The sequence below is a fragment of the Empidonax traillii genome, unplaced genomic scaffold (assembly GCF_003031625.1).
Source record: "Empidonax traillii isolate 1590-97213 ecotype Southwest subspecies unplaced genomic scaffold, ASM303162v1 scaffold485:size756489, whole genome shotgun sequence".
Lineage (NCBI taxonomy): Eukaryota > Metazoa > Chordata > Aves > Passeriformes > Tyrannidae > Empidonax > Empidonax traillii.
The window spans coordinates 668,368-692,069 of NW_020955678.1; the positions used below are offsets into that span (position 1 = coordinate 668,368).

The 23,702-nt window shown below is 37.4% G+C and overlaps 1 protein-coding gene across 6 annotated transcripts in view; it reads right to left on the reverse strand.

The window, feature by feature from the left end:
• MARK1 (microtubule affinity regulating kinase 1) overlaps nucleotides 1-23,702 on the reverse strand; it is a 59,260-nt gene that overhangs the window by 26,085 nt on the left and 9,473 nt on the right. For 4 of the 6 annotated variants that reach the window (XM_027896188.1, XM_027896185.1, XM_027896187.1 and 1 more), the window contains exons 2-6: nucleotides 9,515-9,718; nucleotides 8,887-8,940; nucleotides 2,335-2,383; nucleotides 1,145-1,210; nucleotides 99-169 (exon numbers count right to left, since the gene is read on the reverse strand). In XM_027896188.1, the coding sequence (XP_027751989.1) occupies nucleotides 99-169; nucleotides 1,145-1,210; nucleotides 2,335-2,383; nucleotides 8,887-8,940; nucleotides 9,515-9,718 (444 nt within the window). Of the gene's footprint in view, nucleotides 1-98; nucleotides 170-1,144; nucleotides 1,211-1,778; nucleotides 1,911-2,334; nucleotides 2,384-8,886; nucleotides 8,941-9,514; nucleotides 9,719-23,702 lie in introns of those variants that run through there. The other 2 variants (XR_003572600.1, XM_027896189.1) reach the window with 2 other exon arrangements.

Here is a 23,702-nt window from a genome sequence, read left to right on the forward strand (position 1 = left end):
AATATTTTTTCTAAAGTAAAAGAAGTATGCTTACACTCCTGTCTATTTGAAAACACCATAAATAGAAACACAAGGAAGAGTGAACGTTAATTTCATACCTGCCTGAATTTTGAACGAGCCTCTTTCTCTTTCATCCTTCCATGTGCAACTAGGTAGTCAAACACTTCTCCTGATCATGACAAGGACAACACATCAGTACAATTTTTTGACTGTCATGCACAATCAAATCATGCTTGAAGACAAACACACCCCATGCTCCCTCCCCTCTTGAATGGAAAGGAGATAAAAACAGCCAATAAAAATTCCCTTTTACTGTTTGCACTGGATTTAATTTTTCAGACGTAATAATCAAGAAGTGTAAAAATGGAACCCTATATACTAAGGCTTCTTCAATTTTTAAAACAAATTGACCTAATAACCACTGTGAAACAAACAAAATAATGGAAAATATTTACGGTGTGTATAAGACACAGTGGGAATTGGGTAACTTCTTATGTACCAGATTTGTTTCACATATATCTAGTGGCTTCCCTTAACATTATCTATACTACTTTTGGTTTTTTTCTTCTTGTTCTCTTTCTAATAAAGCTGCTCAAATGCCTTTCAGATCCTCATTTTTGCAGTGTCTGACAGCAGTCTTTCCTAGTGGAGTGAATCCAGCCCTGTGTTGGATTCTCTTCCCACACTCAAACATTTCCCATTCAGGTGCTAAGCAGCTTCTCAAGTAGGTACTCACTATCACTCTCACTATGATCCTGTGGGTCCCCTTTCCCATGGTCTTTATTCCCTTCCCAGATCTGCCTCTCCAACTGCTTTGGCACACAATTTCGATATAAAATAAGGCACCAGTGCTTGCCTAAATATAGCAGATAAATACCGAGCTGAGTTTTTGCCAGAAACAGCACCAGATTATCTCATGATACTGCAGCAGAAATCTCAGAATGGGAGCTACCCTTAAGCACAAATTTAAGAGGTTACCTTATGGAATATGATGCAAGGAAGAAAGTCTGCCCTGGGAGGTCTGCTAGGACTGTTGTGAAGGCCAGATTGCAATAACCCATTAACCGTTAAATCCTTAAATCGTTTCTAGGCATGTAACTGGCATTTCAGTTTATCTTTAACGCAGATTTAAGAATCCACTTACCCCCACTGGCATATTCCATTACCAAATACAACGTCTTTTCAGTCTCAATAACTTCAAATAATTTTACTGCAAGAAAAACGAATGAGAGAGAGATTGCAGCTGGGAGTAAAAGCACAGCACAAACGAACAATTATACTCATGGAATGAGTATAATTTAAGGCCAGTGATAACACTATATCATACAGAAACTTTATTTCCTTTAGGTTAGCATTCTTTTGAGGGGGGAAAAAAGCAAAATTAATTTCTAAACCACAGTTGATAATAAAGCATATTAATTCACAATTTTCTGAGAAGTTTATGCACACTGTACAAACGAGTTCATGCTGAAATTAGTGTTTAATTTGACACAGATGTCTTTAAGATCATACAAACCTCCCCTGTTTTGCTAGTAAACTGCTCACAGTCAGAAATCTGAGATTCTGACCAACTAAGAACCAAATGGATACCAGAAATGTTAAGTCTGACTTTCCTCAGATTGTAATAGTAACCACTCATTTAAAACAAACACAGCCCCACCACCACCCCCAAGAAAACAAAAAACAGCAGAAGCTATGAATGCTGAAAAAGCAACAAACAATTCAAGGGATGAGAAGGGAGTGCCTAGCATGTAATAACTTGTACACCTCATCCATACCTTGTATGCAACAAGCCCTCTGGCCGATTCAGGACCATTAACTGTCTCTGGAACAAGACTGTCCAGCCCTCCTCAGCCAGAAGAATTGTCATCACAAAGTAGGGCCCTGAAGCTGTGGGGTAGGTGAAAGAACTAAAGCAGAAAGGGAAAATTACATACTTGGTAATTCTAATTTTCTGGAAATATCAGTCAGCGGGAGTCTTTCCTAGATTGAACTAATGGAGTTTTGCTGCTCTCACCTAAGAAACTCATGCTTTTGGATCTCAAGAGTAATTTCAGTGGAAGAGGGGAGTTAGGGTTCTTGAAAGACCGGAGTGTTCCACATATTCTCTATGAAAGGCTTTCCTACACTGAGCAGTTTACCTCCTCAGAGCAAAATTCTTATTGTAAGGAGAGTCAATAAAGAAGGTGAGACAATGAAGCATTTACAGGGTGCTTATTGTCCTATTATCTTTAAAAAAAAGTTAATAGCACTACATTCAAATAAAGCCAAATAGAGTAAAATGTAAACAGTATAACAGAAAATAAAAACTTTGCAAAAATGTAGGGCTCCTACCAATATTGGGATGATTCAGTATCTTCATTATTCGTACTTCTCGAAACAACTGTCAAGGAAGCAAGACAATTTTCTTAGAGGATGTTTATTTGGAAAAAGTTACACAAGATAGGCAAATTTAGTGTTAAAAAGGAGACAGAAAAGGCCAAAGAAAGAAGCATTAGCATAAAATACAGATAAATATAATGCAGTGAACTCCAGAAAACAATATACATCTTATGCATTATATAAAAATAACCACTACATATGAAAACCAGATTAATTTTCAAGCTTTATACATGAACATATTATTCACACTTATTTTCATTGTCTCTTTGCTCTAATTTCTTTGGTGACTGGCAAGCTCAGCCAACTACCCTGAATGCAGAAAAAACTGCAGGTGCAAACACAAGGTGCAAGGCTACAGAAAATTCCAACAGGTTTTGAAATGGAATTAGATACCAAGAATCCTGATGTCCTCCAGTCCTGCCATTCCACAGAGCTGAACTAGGCGAGTTAACTTCCCACAGGTACCAAATTTTACACTGGGTCACAAGCAGCAACGCCCCCCCCTCCCCCCCGACAAGGTCTGAAGGTTTATGATTGCTGCAAGGCTGCTTTATGATGCTGAGTCACATAACTAGAGACAACTGGACAAACTTATAACCCTAAGCATATATACTTAAGACAATGGTGGATTTTAATATTTTTTTAAAAACCAGAAACGAGAGATCATTGCTCTTAAGTTTCTATTCTTAAATTTATGCGTTATTAATTAGAGCTGCAGCAAGACTAACAAATGACCACACAGTTTGGTGCTGTACACTTGAGGTTGACAATACTGATAAGCTTGCAATGGTTTACTTCAAGTGAACAGCACATCCCCATCATCAAGTCAGCTCACAGTGCTGTACACTCCTTAGTCCCTTATTGGGCTAGAGTAGGATGCTGAAATGAAGGAAGAAATGCTCACTGGCTTCAGCACAATGCTTAGACATTTTGGAAACATCTTAGCACTACAGTCCTCCTCACAGAGAAACTTGGCTCAGCACAGAAGCACGTTATTGCTGTTATGCCTGTCTGATGTCTTGGAGACACCTCTCCCTCCATATTCAAAATGACTCCCATTTGTTCAGATGCAACCTCCACAAAAGGGTAAAATGATGCAAGCCAGAGACCAAACGCCTCCTCAAGAGTAGCACTGTAGTGTCTATTTTATGATGATTATGGCTACAAGTTAACAGAGATTAAAATTCTTTTGCTTAGACAACATTAATTTTTTTTCACTCCATTTGTGCAACTTAGTTATAACATTTCAAAAATTCTACAAATTATTCTACAATTATTATTCTACAAATTAAACTATATATCTTCTTGAAATTCAGCTTTTGATAAAGTACTATTGCTACAGCTTAAGAAATAATAATACAGTTCTGTATTTGAATTATTTAAGTATTTCACACTAATTACTGTGGCCTATAATTGCCATTAAAACAATTTCAGACAGAAGCAAAGACTAAAAGCATTTCTTTGAGAAAACATGAACAGTATGATGCAGTTTGCTTGTGTACAATATGTAATATTATGCACCAAAATTAACTTTAGCAAATATTCTTGTTTCCTCAAAAAGTCAGTTATTGCCAAGAAAAAAACATCCCACCAGGACATTCTTTGTGCATTTTTTGGTTTTTTTCCAAGTATTTGAATTTCTTGTACAAGAATAAGTTTCTCAGCTAAATCAGTATCAGCTAGTCAGAAGCTAACAAATCTAAACCAATAAATGGTACACCTTCAGAAGAGTTTCTAAGCAGGTATGTGAAAAGCTGCAATTCCTACCAAAAATTAGCACGATATTTCACAACTTAACTCTATTAATGCCGGTATAAAAGTTACAGCAATAAGCACATACCTTCATAAGCAGGATTAATATATGAGACTTCTATAAAAAGTAATTTCAAATCTCACAATTTTATATTTCAAGTAAAGCATATAGTTTAAGATTTAAATTGATTTTACAGTGACATGAAATTTTGTTCCACATGTATTTTTTATTTCCATAAAGGAAAAGCCTATTAGAAAACAGACACCAAAGTCTATTTTTCTCAAGACACAACATTACTGACCTCCAGTCTGATGCACATACTTTGTTATATGAAAGAAATATTTTGGTCCAGTTCTGAATAGAGCACATCACCAAGACTGAAAGTATGGGCTTAGGTTTATTTACAAACATGAGTAATTTTTTTACAACATCTTGTATTCTAAATACTGTGTGTCTCCCTATAAACTCATGAGAGCAGGGAAAGAGAAATCAGCAGAGTAAGAATTGAAAGAATAGCCGAAAACTTGGAATCTGCCTGCAGGTACCTGCTGACTCAGGTACCTGCTCTGAGAAAAGATTAAAAAACCCTAAGTGCTTGTATACTCCTATAAAACTCCTTTCCCAAAAGCCCCCCCACTACTTAAACTACAGTACAAAGGTTGGCTTCTTCACAGGGAGATCCACATTCCTCTCAGTTTGTGCTCTGCAGTCATTACCAGCTTCTGACAAGTTTCCAGGAGCGTTTACCTGTAAATCAACATTTTCAAGACCTTTTTCTGAAGAAACTCAGGTAAAGGACATCCTGCAAATTAGGCAGGTGTAACTTAGATATTCTGTAATACTGCTACATAATGAAGTTAAACAGCTTCACCAAAGCTGCTTGATGTGACACACACCTTCCAACTCGGGAAGAAAGAAATGTCTGAAAGGTTGGAAGAACTGAAATAACGGAGCAGCACTGTGTGAAGACCACAAACACAACTACATTACACCTTGTGTGGTTCCTGGCCCATAGGGTCCAACTGGATGTCTAAGTGTCTCTCAAATGCAGAGTATGGAAAAAGAACAGGGAACCTTATTTCAATATAGTTCAAAACAGCAGAAAGGGAACAAGACGGAAATTTGACAAATGAACTGTCCTCTGAAGTCCTGGTGCATTCCCGGCTTAATTTTTCAGGGAACAGACTGCAGAAAGTACAAAGATCTTCTGTCGTGCCACTGATAACACTTCTACTTGCTGACAGATTGACAGCTATGTTTAAGATTTACTATTTTAAGTCACTACAATCCAACTGAAAATCTTCAGTTAACCAAGGGGTTTTCTTGCTTTGAAAGATGTACTTGAACATTTCTCTAGTTTGTAAACCATTTGAGAAGGGATGTTGAAAAAAACCCATTGCTTTCAAAAGGTAACACTGAAATTGTTTCAAGTCTTCTACTACTACTTTATTTCTGGTTTTCTTAATAACAGAAAGAACCAAAGTTCATGGTTTCAAATACGTTTCAAGAATAAAAAGCTCGCTGATCCCTAAAAAGGGAAAAATCTGAAATATAATTTCCTAATTAAATCTATGGGAGGGAGGGGAAGAAGCACCTTCTGTTTCACTAGCAGTTTGTAGAAGAACAGCAGAATGCTATTTCAGAAACATCCCTGATGAAGCCAGTACAAGACAACACTTTCAATGCAGCAGACATGCAGAAAATAGAACAGCTATTTTGATATAAATTCGAGTTATGACGAAACCTAAATACTTACATTTGGGAAAAAATTACAATAATGACAGTGGAAAAGCTAAGTCAGTACAATATGTTACTATTAAGACAGCAAGTCAACAAAAAAGCCAGCTCTGTCTTCTAAACAGGTGGTCACTAAGTAAGGCAGGAACTATATACTGAACAAACTGAAAACAAAACAAAAAGGCAGGGCCCTTAATCCAATACCGATTTTCTAATTAAAGAGGTAGAGGCCCTGAAGTCAGATATATAATATAACTTCAGACTATCACATTGCATGCACAAGAAAGCAAAATTTAAAATTCCCAAGGTCAGCTTACTTAAACCTCCAAATGCCAGGAGATAACCCCAGTTAAAACAACTGTGTCTGAAGTACCCTCTCCATACTACATGGCATGAATGCCATTGGAGAGAACATCTACAAAGAAACTAAATGCTATTTGCTTTTATACCCGTGACTAACTACAGACCCAGCTTGCATGACACTTTCAGCGACTAAAGTATGTGCTCAAATATTTCTGTTTACAAAACAGAATGGTGCATGCCAAGCTGTGATGACTCATTTCACTTAATTAGGTCAGTAGCAAGTACTGTGGTAAAACCCACTTGCAACTAGTATCCAGTGAATGGAAAGGAGATGGTTTTGTCAATGACCCTCCCTGTGCCTTAAGATCACTACAAATTTGTCTTATTTAATTAGTAACAACCAGTAGTGACTGAAGGCCCAGAAGTTTTGCTGAACTGCATATAATTTAAGCTTGGAAGTTCTAGAGACTTTCCTCTAAACCATGCAAATTTAGATAGGTTCAAACTCAGGAATGGTATTTTGTGGCAGTAACATACTCCAGTGTTCCTCTGTAAACTTTCATTAGAGAAGTGTCTGTCCCTATTAAACACAATACTACTGTCACCACTTCCCATTCCCAACATTACCTCTTGACCAAAAAAAATTGACTACTAACAGCCCTATGTACCGGTATAACCCTGATGACAAAATTATAAAAATTCACATTACAGTGATACTAAATAGTACATAAAGAATCACAAACATTATGTAATAGTTCAGTGCAAAAAGAAAAATAAGGATGAGTAATTTCATAGAGCAGAACAAGACTTTCTGTTGTTTTATTCACAGTTCACAAATGACCCATCAAAACACTAGCAGAAGTTCTTCTGAGCATGCTAATGAACCACCCTCTCACCCTTATTTGCTTTTATTTACAGTTGCTTCAGTGACTGTGCAAAAACTGTTCTTAAGCTTATTTAAAAGCTTTCAGAAAAATCAATATTTGGTCACTCGCTCATAGTCACAGTTGAAGACATACAGGGCTTCAAAACAAACATTTTTTTCTGAAAGTTATAATGAATATTCTACAAAGGAAAACTACATATCAACAAATGATCCCACTTTCCAGTATAGGCAGAAGATGTATGGGATAAATATTTTTAGAAACTACTGAAGAATGAAATTGGGGTTCAATCTCTAAATTTAAACTTGTCTCCTTAGTCTGCTATCAGCTGCTTCTAACTGTACCTAATACTGTTTTTGTTGTTACCAGCTTTGCACTTGAAAGACAAATAATAACAGTAGCGATGCCCTACTGTGTGAGTATTTTGTGCACTATTTGTGCAGTGTGACAACATTTTTTGTGGGCTTTGAAAGTTTTATTTATACTTGGAACAATTTATTGAATTACTATTGAATAGCTTTGTGTGAAATGTAACTTATTTATCATTAAAACAACTGTCCTAGAACTCAGTTTCTCTTGCTTAGTTTTCCAGAAAGTTTAAGCATTTTTTTTACCCTCTTGTTGCTCAACAGTGAGATAAAGTCACCTAACTCTCCAAAAGAGAACAGCAAGCTAGGCAGAAAACAAGCTACATGAGCAGCACAGGATTTCCACAATATGCTCTGTCACATACTGCCTCTGTGGGTCCCTCTTCACTAGCTCGAATATTAGCACAGAGATTTGCTTTACATAGGATATAAGACTTAACAACAGCAAAGCTTTTGCATGGACTGCACAAGCAGATTGAACTAAAAAAAAAAAACAAATCCAGAAGAATCCACACTCAAAAGTACTACAAAAGAGAAATTAAAGCAAATAAATCAAGTATAAAAGAAATAAAAAAAAAATTAAAGCAAAGCTCTTTATAACTCTCCATAACCAAAGTTACACAATTAAGAAGAAAAAAGGTAACAGCAGCCAGAGATAAAAGAATAGCAATAAGCTCTGGCCTCTTTCTCTCATTCTACAGCTACCAACAGTAGCAGTCTAGTACCTGTAAACAAAAAAATCCCCAATTTTTTTTAATGGGCATCCTCCAGTAGGACAATACACCATTTCTGTCCTTCAGCCACAAAACATACGCAGAGTTAAATAGTAAAAAAACCGAAAGCAAACACCCCCCCCCCCCCCCGGTTTTGATAAAACATCACAATGATTATGAAGGACTTCTGAATTTCTTTCTACAGGCATAAACACTCGAGATTGTTCTGATTACATTCAGTCATTTTGTCAATTCTATACACAAAAAGTAATTGCCACATGTCCCTTGAGTTTAGCAAACATTTTATTAAAATTGAAAGAATATAAAGACAAAGGTAGAGAAACCCATTAAAGCAAAAAAATCAGTATTCTAAGTCCACAGAAAAACAATTACTCCATTATAGAAAAATACAAGAAAAATACCATTCTTTACAGCATTGCATCTTGATTTAATATGTAGGCAAACTATTCATGTACCTAATTAGAAACAAATTTTACTGTTGGCAAAGAGCAAAGCTAGAGGAGGAAGGAAGACCAAAACAGCAGTGCTTAGATAGGAACCACATCAAGTAACTGCCCCCAAACAAATTGTATGTGCAAAGACAATAGGATATCACAATTTCCCAAGGTCATCTGTACAGAAAGATGTTATTTAACAAGATAAAGGGATCAAATATTTTTGTCAAGTAAATTAAGGATCACAGTTCGTCTGTTTACAGAATTTCAGATGTTATGGTCTATTCTTACCTTTTGCAGACTAGTAGGATTTAGCTGGGTTTTATCTATTATTTTCACAGCAACCTTGGTTTAAAAAGAAAAAAAACAAATATGAATTACTAAACTCAGAAAAAGGTTTGAACAAGAATATATTGCGCCTCTTTGAGCAGAAGCAGATTCACCTCTAAGATACACGTATGCATCTACTTCCATACATTTCATCAAGCAAAACTTGTCTAAGTTAGGATATCAGAATTTTGCCAGAAAGGAATTTGTTTTATACTTCCGTCAGTGTTTGGACAGAACAATGTTATCTTGTCCACTGCAAAACCAGGCCCTCCAAACCCAGGATCTACCAACAGATTATCAATATCAATGGAATCTGCCTATCAATATATTTCTCTTCAGTTTTGAAAACGCTTGGGGATGAGCAGACCCCCTCCCAGACCCAAAATACCCCCTGATGCACAACAAGCTGTTTGATCTTTTCACCAAGAAGCTACATTTAAAAAAAGAAGGTGGGTGGTTAGGAGAAAGCATCTCAGTTAACTTATTCTATGTCCTGAAATAGCCTTTAGAAGAAATAAAGGTAGCCAAAGGGAATATAATACAGACTGTCAGCCTTTTTCCTTTTTTTTTTTATTTTTTAAAGGCTTACCTCTCTTCCAGTAAGCACATGCCTTGCCAGTTTCACTTTGGCAAAATTTCCTTTTCCTATTGTTTTCAGTAAGCGATAATTTCCAATGTGAGGATGCTCTTCATTTGTAGATGTAATGGAGTTTCTACATCGGGGGATGTTTTGTCTGCTACTTGACTTGATAGGCTGGACATGAGGTTCAGTGTATCCATCCACAGAGGTATGCTGCAAGGCAGACAACACAGTTGGAAATTTAGCTACTTGGATTTTAGGCAGTTGCAACAGAATAGACTAAAAGCTTTAAAAGGTACAGAGGGGAGTAATTTATTTACTTTTACAATATAACTGATAATTCTGGACAGCAGCCTAAGGGGAACATGTTGTCTTTGGGCAGAGTTTGATCTGTGTCTCGTGGGAAAAAAAAAAAAAAGCCTGCAGAAAGATTTTACCAGCTCCAAAACTAAAACTAGGGACACCTAGGCAGTAATCAACAAACCATTACAGACCTTTTTAAAATATCCTCAAATACACAGTATAGCACTATGTTGCTTGTCTAATCATAATCAAATTTAGTCTTTTAAAAATACACAGTACAAAATATACTTGTACTTTGATATATTTGGAAACAAGGTTTTACTCCATTTTTTTCTGAACTTTCTTCACTCAAATAACATTACCAAAAATTTTTCTTTTCAAGTAAGCTTTGCTCCCCAAACCTGTTGGTATCTTTTTTTAAGTCACTGAAGTTCTCATTTGAGTAACAATCTACATTTTTATTTAAAAATAACTATTCTGTGATATCTCATAAAATATTTTAAGTCTCAAAAAGTCTGAAGAACTAAAAGGAAGTTATTTTTAACACATGCCAACACATCATCCCACATTAGACGTTAGTCACTGAAATCTGCAGTGCTTCTGTACTCTAACTTCCAAGTACACAAGGGGTAAGATACAGATGGGGCTTGGAAATGTTCCAAGGAGAAATGAAAGTAATGAAAAATATCAAAGGGGTGGTAAGTGTTTCAGTATTTCAAATACTTTCTAACAGTGGCAGACGGGTACAAATGTTAACAGGTATAATTTAGCTTCTAATCTTTCAAGTTACAGATTTCAAAAACTGGCAAATACTGGAGGTAGAAACAGTGTCTTTCCAGACCAGTTATTAGATTGTATAACAGAAAGGCATGCTTACTCCCAGCTAAGCATAAAGCACCAACAAAGTTCAAGAGACACCTTAATATTTTCCCATTACTGACTGCCTCAATCAAAAAGTGGATATCTTTGTACAGAGCACCAACTGAGCCTGTTTCTAGGTCCTTGACCTTAAGCAGACTGAGAGAAGCCAGAGATTTCACTGTTCCTCCCAGTACTCAACCTAACATTGTTCTCTGCTGATCTCACCCCCCATTCCTTATGGAATTAATTATTTTAGTGTACAAAATAGAATTTAAATCAGTATTTCCAGCTTTAGTCTGCATTTATTATAGACTGAAGTCAAACCTCTCCTGTAAACACTCAGATTTGCAGATAGTCCCACTGAACCAAACGAGATTATTTCAGGACATAAGCACTGGTGGAATTGGGAAAACTAGCAAACAGCTGCAACACAACCGGAAAAAAACAAGGAGTTTACCACAAGCAGAATGTTCTTCCCAAATGTAGCACAACTCTGCTTACATCATCTCCAGCATTATTAATTATTCACTATGGGCAGGAGAATGGTCCTAAATATAATTTTGTTTGCCTTTTCATTACCTGAGTCTCTTTGCAAAACACTACTGTACTCCCACTGCTAAAATGTTCTCCAAATTACTGGGGAACCAGGCAAACCAGGCATGTTTAGATTCTGTGTATCAGACAAATTTATTCAGCCATGAAATAGCATGCTAGTAACAGTATTTACCCTTTAGAAGTACATAATTAAAATATTTTCTGTTGACTTGGAAAGAGAAGATCAGAAAGACAGCCTCAGGCAAGAAGGTTTGGAAACATTCCTTCAAAATCGGACACTGGTCTCACATGTGTTAAGCCACAGCCCAAATAAAAGTCTCCCCTAAAAATACACACCCTGCAAGATCAGTATCTGTGTGGTGCTAATAATGAATGTTTGAGCTGTACCTGGAACGCTGTCTGCAGCTACAGACTGTGCCACACGAGCGAGTTTTAAAAGTCTTTGAGCCTGTTTACACACGGAATTACGTCTTCACTACCGGAAACACAATGCCTACCAGAAGCATTAGCAACCCTAATATCTATCAATGGCCAGTTTCATATGCTCCACAGGATTAGCCTCCTCCCAGTAGGTAGTTGGAGAGATCTCTTAGATAAACAGTTGCATAGGCAAGCTAAACCAATGCCATGGACAAAGAATAGATGGCCTCACAGGACAGACCATTCTAATGCAGATTTAACCAGGAAAGCATTATTTAGTCATAATGACAATATAATATGGTACCAAATCCAAAGAGGGAAAAAAAAAGTAACAAGGTTCATGGTCATGATGATTCTGGATTTTGGTCCTTTTGTGACAGAAAAACTAAGCCAACCTGGATGGTTTCTAATTATTCCTTCTTGAACAGATTATCTTCAGAGTCAACCATTCTCCCCAGCTATGCCCAAGGATGACAGAAATCACACATAAAGAAGGTCAAGTTTCCTAGTTTGTGAGTCACATGTAAATAAATATATACAGTTTCTGAATTGGAATAACACTGAGTGAAATTCAAATTATTCTTAAAGTCTTGTAATAGGCCTCTCTTTTGCACACAAACAGCATGCTGCTGTTGGCAAGTACAGAGGAATTTAAAAGTAGAATCTCATCAACTTGTAGAAATTAGCATTTAATAAAATTACAACAAAAGCTTAAGAAGTTGGGGGGGGGAAATCAAGGTCAACTAACAAGTATCTCAGAGACTATTTCCAAACAATACTAAGGTCGAATTTCACAGAAGCATGCAACAACCACGCTGTCTAGAAAGACAGGCTACATAGTTTTAAGATCCTTCTGGTCCATTACAATACAGTCATTCATTATGCATCAGCTACTATGTGGCTATTTAAAATGCCATTTCAGTAGAACAACCTCTCAACTCTGAGAAATTTTTCAGGGTGCTGGAAACAAGGGAATAGTAAAACCCAACCCTCTTCTTGAAGTTCATTGCCATCTAAAAACAATTCAAGCTAACGATCTGCGTTTCCCCCACAGGATTTTAACTTGAAATTCTGTTATTTCTCTACATACCCTGATAATATATCTCAATATATGTATAATGTAGTGGGAAACACTACCTTACTAGTATATCATGAACATGACTCAATATATTCAGTTTATGCCAGTGTAAAATAATGTGTCTATAAATATACAAAAAATGAGATGTTTCTTAAAATAAAATGCACTTTTAAACAAAAACAAGGTGCAGCAGTAACAAAAGTTTAGAGTTGAAATTATTAGAGCAGCCATTTCAGTATTTTGAACTCTAATCAAGTACTTAAAAATGAGAACATAAAACCTCATACAAAACAAAATCCACCATATTTTCAGAAATCTCAAAAAAGTGCTTGTAGCATTCAATTTTAAATTGTCACTGAAAAGAACATGATTAACACTTATTACTGCCAGTGAGGTTTGTTCTGACATGTTCCATCAGAGTTATTACAGAAAGTCAATGGCACTAAGTTCACAAGAGAGTTAACCTGACCCAGTGCTTCCCCAAGACTCAAAGCTATCATTTTCTTTGTTTACCCAAGGTAACTTTGCCAAAGCAAGATGGCCCGATGGCCAGACACATTATCTTTGGGAAAGTGCAGAAGAACTAACCCTACCAAGTAGATACAAAGTGTGGGCTCCACTACTTTACATATCCACTTACTAGCCACTGGAGTAGTATTCTCATGGATTATACGCTGTAATTAAATTTACACCATAACCTGTATTAACTGCTCTTAGAGCTTAATCTTAAGAATTCCCCAAAACCATTCTGGCCACCAATCCACACAGCCTTTCTTGCTCAAACAACAAGGTCTCCATAGTCCTTCAGAGTAAGAGGGTAATTTCCACACATCGATCTGCGGACAAACACACCTCACTTGATTAAACAAACCTCTTAGTCCTGAATTTTCCCCATCTCAAACTATCACAAGGCAAATTCCTCGGTAGAGTCGGTCCACAGACGCAAAGTATGCACATGCAGTGCTAGAAAAGGCACATCATCACACTTCCTCTCTCAATATTATATCCTGTTCTGGACTTAAGTATCTTGCAGCCAATTTTTATATTCATAACTCCTAACAGTTTCAAGCATGTGCCACACATATGAGCATTTGTAACAGATGTCACATTTTGGAAATATGCAAATATTTTCCAAAATAGCTAGCCCAGACAGAGGGAGTCTGAGGGGCTGAGAAGACCATCTTCTAAATTGGTCTGATCTGCAACAGCTTGGATAAATAATACAGGGGAAGGGGAGAGAAGTGTGAATTAATGTCCTGGATGTCCGGCTGTTTTCATGTTTTAACTGCTTTCTGTCTATAACTATTCCTTTAGGACTTAGGAGCTTCTAGCAAGCCACCTAAAGCAAGTCCTCTTCTTTTGCTGAAGTAACAATCAAACTAAGTTGGAAGAGTCAAATATTTTGAAAGCTCTGGGTAAACCTCCTGTGACAGTTTGGACCTGGCTCCCTGTCAAATGCCCGAAAGTTACGACAGCAGCCCCCTTACCCCCTCCTTTCTTCCCTTAGGTTAAAGGAAAAGAAACTATAAAAATTAAAGAACCCAAAGTCAAGCTGCTTATGTAAAAATATATCTATATTTACGCAAATTACAGTTATATACAGTTAAGATGCTATATACACAGAAAAAGGGGATCCACCCCCCCGAAGGGATAGGGAAAGGGAAAAAAGGGGACGAAAGGGAACAAAAGGGACACCGAACAGGTATACTAGATCAAACTCAAGAACTATACTAATAACTAACAAAACAGATCTCACCATGTCCCTTAGAACAGCAGGATTGGCAGTCACGGCCAGCACTCTCCAAACCTCCATGTGGCAGGACAGTGGACTCTGCAGGCCTCAGCCTTAGATAAGCGAGACCAAAGCAGGGACCCACTGTTCCCAAACCTCGCCAGAAGAGAAGAGAGCGAGGTCTCTAATCTCCGACTTATTTATACTCTGATTTACGTAAAAATCGTATGGAATACTGGGTACTTGGCTACTTCCTTGGTTACAAACTGGTCACCAGGAAGGCCTAGACTAAAACCATCACACCTCCATGTAGAGACCAGCAGAGCTGTTCAGATCGGATTGTTCTGCATTCACACGAGGAGCATCCAGAGGTCCAGGCACACAGGTATGATGCACGGTACAACTGCCCAAGATTATAGCACCTGATCCCTCAGCTTTCACCAGAAAAAGGAGACTGCCTCCTCTTCCAGGTACACCTCATATCTGCACAAAACTGCAGCCTACCCTTGCCACATGTACACATCACCTCATACCACAATTATTAAAGCACTGCTTTTTCCCGTCTCTCAGACACATAAAGGAGTGGTTTGGAAGGGGCAATTAAAAGATTGAATGTATGCACATCTGCTTTTTTTCATAATTTCTTATCAATAATTAAATATTAGATTAGGAATATGCATGATAGAAACTTTGCTATTAAAAAAAAACCAAAATGAGAAGCAACCAACCTTCTCCACTGAAATACGAGATAATATGCAGAACTAAGCTCAGAAAAACTCAAACAACAAACACACAGAGTGAGGAAAAAAGTATATACAGATTTTAAATCAGATACCAAGGTCAATACATGACTGAGACAGAAAAGAATCAGACAAAATTGTGACAAAATTTGACATGTATGCATACCCCACACTTGCTCATGCATGCTTTCCAGAAGTGCATGAAGAAAATAACCAAATACAAGCATGTGCATTCTTCTGCTTAGATCAGATTTACATAATATGTAGAAATTCCAGGCATGAACTTTTGAAAGAGCTTGAAGCTATCAGCAATAAGACACAAGGATTTTGAATAAAGCTGGCCTCAGTCAAAGCATAGGCAAACATTTCATTAACTGATGCTGCAACTCTGAAAATAATTTTATAAAACTTTATTTAAAAATCCAATCTATAGGCAATATATAGTATTAAAAGTCCAATACACAGTTTTAGGAGAGATACCGAACAAAATAACTTTTCCCTTACTCTTTTTTTTTGCATCTTTTTCCTTTTCTTCACAGTTGTAATATTCTGTATCGCATGAAAACAATTTCAAAGCTAATAGCAAAATATTCCTATTGCAAGGTGAAATACAATCCCTTAATGCCAATAGACAATAAAGTTTGCTTTCTAAAAGCAGACACATACAGGGTTGAGAAGTAAACTCATGCTGAGTACTGAGTAAAATCCTTTTCTGTGCTTGTTACTATGGAATCTAAAACCCTTAGAAATTTTGGTGGATTTTTTGTTTTGTTTGAGGTTTTTTGTTGCTTGTTTGTCTTTTAAGTGTTCAACATAGATCAACATATGTGAGACATATCAGAAATAAGCTTGCACACTTCAAGACAGAATTCTTTTTCTACTCACAAGCTATACAGGAAGCAATGTTTACAGCTCCATACTCAAAGCAATCTAGGATAGAAAACAGCCCATTATCCACCAGTGCAGCACCAGACACTTGCCAGTGAGAATTTCCGAACTTCATATACAAGGATCTTCAGAATACTTCTAATTTTCATATAGTACACCAACCTGTATTAATCCTGTGCATATTACATTACTCTTGCTCCTTTTTTTTTTTTTAAACACAGTACTAATGTCATATGGAAGGGTGGAGTTCATTATCACATGGAATCATAAATCCTTTTTATTTAAAGGATAAATAAATAAATAAATAAATGTGCTAGTCTGTCCCTGAGATGTCAGTCAAAACATTTCAGAAAAACAAATACCTTCATAGCATTAAATCAGGTCTTGTAACCTGAACTCAGCTAACATGCTTCCTCCTCTCCCTGGGCCCAAAGCCCTCAGTCTGGCCAGGCATGCAGGTGCAGCAGAACAGGACCTTCCTGCCTTTGTTCCATTTCACTCAGAATTGCCATAGTTATTTTAACCAGGCACTTTCCTTCCTGACTCATCCCAAACACACAAACAAGATTTTCCAGGGCTAAGTCAGGACAGTCAGCCCATATCATCTCCATTAATTGCTATGACAAAACTGAACCCTCCCCGTAGCCCCAGTGAAAACTGTGACAAGTCAGCTAAAAGTTGCTGCAGTAAACCACAGGTGGAGCCAAGGGGAGGGAGAAAAAACAAAGTTTTTCCTAAGATCCCCTTGTTTACTTATTTTTATTTGTCTCTTGGTACAATACTAGAAGCTACAGTCAGCCTTACCAAGCAAAGGAGTAAAACATTTCCTATCTTGTCAAAATAAAATGGCTAAGGTCCCTCACCCATGAAACCTAACACGAACCTATTTTTCTGAAGAAAAGCACTTACGGGAGAGGGAAGGAAAGACTCCCAGACATATTTAAGCATAGTCCTTAAGAGACAGAGTTCTCTCCACATTTCTTGCCAGCCATTGCTCTTTTCTCAGGAAGTGATCAGTTTAACTTCACCAGTCTTTTTTGGCTTATAATATGGGATCTTCAAACCTGCCAGCACAGAGCTCCTAGTGAGCATTCCCAGTTTACCTATGACATCCTGCCAGCACCTGGAGATGCAGGCAGCTACAGGGCACTTCTGATTCTGAATGCCACAGCACCCACAGTTTGCTCCAAAATCCCCTCAGTGAAACAGAAAGAAAACTACATGTTAATGTTGATCATTAATTGAACAAACTAAACAAGAACAGGAACACGCCCAGAAAGCGAAACTTCCGGCAAAGGAAACTGGCAGGAGTTTTTATTGCACTTTTAAATGATGCAGGTCATTTTTCAAATGGCCTCATAAAAGACAGAAGAGACATGAAACAACTTATGGTTCAGGATCATGTCAAGCACATGGAGCTTCTCAGACACTTTCAGGGGCACAAGAAGTGGAAAATCCTTTCATATCAAACTTCAAAACTTAGGGGAAAGGGTTGTCTAGAGACTACAATCTGGAAACCTGAAGCTTTCCTCCAGACAAGGAACACAGCAGCAGGAGGCAAGGTTTACTCACAAAAGAGTGACCAGATTAGAGTGTTAAGTATGTCTGACACAAGAGCAACCAACCACTCTTCTGGAGCAGAGAGGTTTTTCAACAGAATGAAAGCATACATGCAGCTAACTGGGACCAGGCTCTGAATCTCAACTCATTCCTTCTCCCAAATATTATGAAATGGGATTTTTTCCCTTATCCACTGCATACCTAAAACAACTCTGGGTAAGTCCCCATGTGACATGATGGCTTCTGAAGCCAAGCCAACCCAACACTGCCCTCGTCTGCACCTCCTTACCACCCCACTACCAATGGGGCAGCAAGACAGGCAGTCAGCACAGGCATCCATTCCAGACAAACCCTGGCAAGTCTTCTGCAGGGTAACTTCCAGCTCCCTGAGCACACTGACCCCCAGAGAGTTCCCCAAGCATCATCACAGGGCCATGGACAAAGGGAAACACCCAGCACCAGGAATTCAGCACCACATCAGTTGCGTGTTAAGTTGTCACAGAACCACCCTATCAGGGCAGGAACAACATGGAAAAGAAAATTGATCACACCACTTTTCTTGATAATCCAGAGGCAAATTGACACCAGTAGTGAAACTTTAGCTAGGAGATACTTATTCCCATTCCACAACAAGGTAAAAACAGAGAAGGACTGGGAAAAAAACCCCAACACAACAACCCAAAACATAAAAGCCCAAACCCATCAAAACCAATCCCACAAACAAGTAAACAGACTTGCTTATTTCTGTTGTTTACCTGCACCAGGAGAGTGTGAGACACAGGAGTGCACCGTGTGAGCCTAAGAAGCTCCCCTTTAGGGGTGACATGCATGGGCAAAGCACCCTTAACGTTTCTGGTACATGAAAGAGAAAGTTAAGGTACTCCTTTAGAAAGCTGGACAGCATTTCTAAAGGTTTTACATCCCCATTACTGTGTTCATCCAATGGATCCAATGATGAATTCATCAAGACAGATCACCATCTCATTTTCAAGATTATTTTGCCTCAAGGTCTTATTATATTCCTGAAGTAAAGCTAGCTTCTAAAAAGTGATGAGATGACCAATTAAAATATCCAACCTGATAGCAATACACACTAATTGATGCCCACATGTCCTAGAAAAGAAACTGTCTAGAGTAGTGCAGGACTCTGCAATGTTTGAGGATGATGCCAAGCTGTGTTTCAAATGCAGTTACCCAATATTCAGAATGGTTTTCCAGTATTTCCTTGACATATTCCTTTTAGGAATCTAAAGGTTACAGAGACTTAATATTTCCTTTCATACAATGCAATACATAAAATAAATGTAACAAAGTAATCCTGAAAATTAACTTGTTGCCCAATCAGATGAGGAGGGGGAAAGCATGAACCTAAAGCAGATTAACAAGGCCTATCTCACGCCCTTCCACAGGAGCTGCAGCCTTCAAGGGAGGGGGCAGGGAGTCTTCCTGAGCTGGAGACAACCTTCATGGCCTCTTGCACTAGAGCATACCAGCTTAGTTTCTCCAGCTTCAAGGTTTATTAGTATGTGCTGGTCCAGCTCTCTGCAACAAGGACATATGTCATTAACAAGTTTTGCCTCAGCAGAGTGAAGCGCAGAGTGCCTACTGGGTCTCATCTGCCACAGAGATGTGGTTTTCATATCCAAGCCAGGATATCATCAGACTCAGCATTCTGCAGGCATTTCTTTTCATTAAGCATTGATACAAAGTTTGACTTTTAAGAGTACCACATTTTGTTACAGGAAAAGCAGACGTCTTCCTAAGAGTAGGAAGCACTTTAGATGACACAGGACATTCCTACTAAAGAGCCTGTGCTCAAGCAGCAATCAGTTACAATGGTTTTGCCTTCTTAGAGCAGTCTAGTGGAGCCTGACCTGATGGTAGGAGCTGCAGATAGTTATAAGGACACCACTGAACTTAGTCAAAGACCAACTATGCTTTACATACAGAGCAAGATTATGGTGATGTATCCAAGCCAACTGGTATAGTGGAACACGGTGAACTCAAACAAAACAAACAGAGCAAAATGAAGACAGTCTTCTGTTGAGTATTCTCTACCTTGTTTATCATGTAAGTGTTAATTAACAGATCAAATAAAATGTCCTCAGTTGAGCTGTAGTAACTATTTACCTTTCTGTGGATAATTGTACCCCACATTTCAGCTTAGCAAATATATTCCCAACAGATTTATGCTTAACTTTAGGCTGTCCAAACACTGTCTGGCCCTTGGACCAGCTCCTATCTCATGATCAAAGAGTGCGCTTTACACAGAGTTGACATTACAATCTCCACACGGAACCCCTTGTTTCTAAACTTGTGCAACCACCTATTTTAACCTTTGGGCTTCCATTATTTATTGTCACAAACTACTGTAATTTAGCACTTTAGAGATGCATGCAACTAGGAAGCTAATTTAAAAAAAGAGCAGGAGTATTCCTAGAAGATTTTGCAAAGTATGTAATACAGATAGAAAAAAAAGAATACATTTCTTCAGATGTTTTAAACTGGTTGATACAGTAATACAGTAGATAACAAATACTGATAATATCATATATAGGTATCAGATACGTGTCAATGTCCTGAATTCAAATCATAAACAGAAATCATGTGTGAGTGTAACTGAGACAGCACGAGAAAAAAAAAAAAAATTAAATAGTCCATGTTACGTAAGTCACAGAAAGCGAAAAAATATAAATCACAGAATGCATAAAAAAATTAAAACTAACAGATGCTGGATTTACCCAGTCCATTAAAATAAAAAGTTAAGAAAATGTGGAAGAATTAATGCACATGGATAAACATATATATGGTTAAAACTTAAGACAAGCCAAATAATCTATGATTAGAGGTTTGAACAAATCTAGTATATATTCAAAATTAATACAGCCATTAAAATTAGCAGCCAATCCAATAGTAAGAGAAAAGACACAACTTTCTCTTGAGTCCTTGATAATCTGAAGGTGAAGAATCCCAGATCCTCAGCTTTGGGCTTTACCCAGTATCCCAGCCTGTAGGCTCTCAAAACTGTACACTTTTAGACTTCTTTATCTAGCTGGTGAGATACAGCAAATAACCAGTAGCAGCAATGGTGGCCTCCAGCTCACCACTGGCAGGGACAACTCTTGGCTCTGTCATGAGCTGGACATCAAAACAGTTTGGGTAACATTAAAACAACATGCCTGGAAATCTCCAGCTCAAATAGCTTACTTGATCAGATGCTGTCTCATACTAAAACAAGAATTAATTTGATCCATTCTCGAGGAAGAGAAATTTATAAAAGCAGAGAAATCATGGGAACCTGAGGGCAATGTGAGCAAGTGACAGGAACTACCAATATTCCTACCAGAAACTGGGAATCCATCCTCAAAACCTCAAAGGAAAGTCATCCTTCTGCAGATTTCAAATAGACATTGCTGAATTATTCCAAGTCTTAGGATGAGCTATCCACAATGTTTTGTTCTCTCTTTCACCATCAGCCTGCCAAGGGTCCTTGCCTCTTAAAAGATGAGAAAAGCCACTGCACTGTAGGAAAGATGATCACATATCCTTTATGCAATGTTGCAACCCCTAAATTATAACAGACTGAAGGGGAATCTTTTTCCTTAATTCACCAAACTAACTAGAATGCTCCCAATCTCAGCAGATGAGAGCTACTGTGTTAAATATCTTTCTCATTTCACCAAGCAGTTAAAAAAACAGCTGTTCATTTCCTACTGCCTTCCTATAACCCAAGAGCTGACCTGGAATCAGGCATAGCCTCCTACCCTTTCTCAAAAATTATCTGGAGGTATATTTTACTCAAATATACATAAATGCTACCTACCAACATACCTGGCAGTCTCCCAGCTTGTTTTTTTATTTTCCTCTGTCACTAGCTGAGCTAGTCTTAGAAATATCTTCTATTAAAGATAATATTAGGAAAATGGTTCATGCGCCATTAACATTTCCCTTTATCATAACATCTCTAGTTAATAGTTAAGCATTATATTTAATTCGGCTTCTTCAGGTTAGTAATTATTATACGACAATAAAGAAAACAAACAGATGGATACAGGAGTCCAGTTTGTTTCTTCTATGCTACTCCAGAAGGTTTGACATCACTCACTTCGAAAATAATTCAACTGAAACTTAATATTACACACCACTAGGAAATGGATTTAAAAAGTAACAGCAAAAAAGCCGGTACACAATAACAAAATACCAAGTTTTACAAAAGACAAAGCAAAACTAGTAATGGTACCAACAGCAACAGTAATAATAATCAATATGTTATCTTGTTGTATTTCAAAAACATCAAACCTCATTTTTATATGAGCAATATACTTCTGCAATCACTGGATAAGCAAAAATAACTTTCTTGAAAAGGACCTTTAAATGCAGTTTTAATTTTATCAGTCTACTTTGCACAGGCTGAGGGATCAGATTTCCCCTAGCCTGACTAAGAACACTGCTGCAGTCATACATTCTCTAATAGTAATTATGTCTTCCATTGACTAATTTCAGCACCTATTTTAGCTCAACCCTCATTGCTCATACCAACTTTCTGAGGATAAGATTTCTCTGGACTATGCAGCAGATGGAGCAAGAGTTTCATTGTGAAGTGCTTTTATAAATTTTCTTTGTTCATGTTCATCTTATGCCCATCACCAGAAGAAAGAACTCGAAAAGCAACCAGTCTTGTTCATTTAGTATCAAATTAAAAAAACAAATTTGAAAAGATACTATACATAGCTATGTCTAATAAAGACTGCTCAGGACAGTATTATCAATGTTTTCTGTACACACTTCGTTGTATTGAATGATTAAAATTGCTATTCCTTCTGGAGTCTGATCTTAAGGAGAAAATACTATTTTAGTCCTCCAGTAAGTAAAGATATATATTCCTGGGTTTTTGTTGTTGTTTTGGGTTTTTTTTGATTTTGTTGTTGTTGTTGTTGTTGTTTTGGGTTTTTTGTTTGTTTTGTTGTTGTTGTTGTTTTGGGTTTTTTGTTTTGTTTTGTTGTTTAACCACTAGTAAGCTGTTCTTGCTGTAATAATGCCAGGGGGAAGAAAATCTGATTCTTTTGGGGGAAAAAAAATTACTAAATAAAAACCCCAATGCTTTAAAGAATTATATTACCTTGAATCAATAGTATTATCTGGAATAGAGATATGAGTAAATACATTACATGTGTAATCCATTTGTGAAAAACAACCATATCCTCTGCAAGAGCTCAATGTAGCATTTCACAAGCTAATTTTTAAGCCAAAAGGAAGACTCTTAACACAAGATTCTCTGAATTTCTGAGCTATGTCTCTGCTTATTTTAAGTAACGACAGAAACATCTAAGAAATAGTAAGATACTTGCATACAACTGAAGCTAAGTACACACTCTCAAAAGGAATTTCAGATATTTACTGTTTAGCACAAGTAATTTACACTACTGCTGCACGTTCCGCAGTACATCCTACACTCCACTTCTTCAGCTCTGCAATTCTCACCCATTAAAATCCTCGAGTATCTGAGAGTATCAAGAAAATCTCTAAAAGAACATTATAAAATTCCTAAGTAATCATTATAAAGCTTTGATTACTCTCTGATGTTATCTGAGAGAAGAAAGCACAATAACTCTAGTAGGGTGGAGGGAAGGAAATGTGGAGAGAGAAAAAAATGGTTTAACTGATGAGCATTTCAAGTTGCAACAATCCTTTTAGCTAATACTTCAAAAGGAGCCCCCAAATCAGAAAAGTCCTCTCAACCAACCCACAGCAAAGCATTTCTTCACTCCCTTTAGCTTTACAATTCAGATTATTCCCATATTAAAATGCTCCTTAGGATTCATACAGAATGGTATTACTTGAAGGATAAACAGGAGCTGCAACTACGCAGCTTTTGTAAAGCTTTGTATTGGGTTTGCTTATGTCATTAAACAAGCAAAACTGGAAAAGGTCCCAGAAGGAGTGAGCAGCATAAGGAAGCTGGTAATGAATATGCCAGGCTCAAGCACAAAAGCATGTTAGTAAGCAAAATAGGGGAAAAAACAAGGCAGGGGGAGCAAGAATGTGATACATAGAAAATTG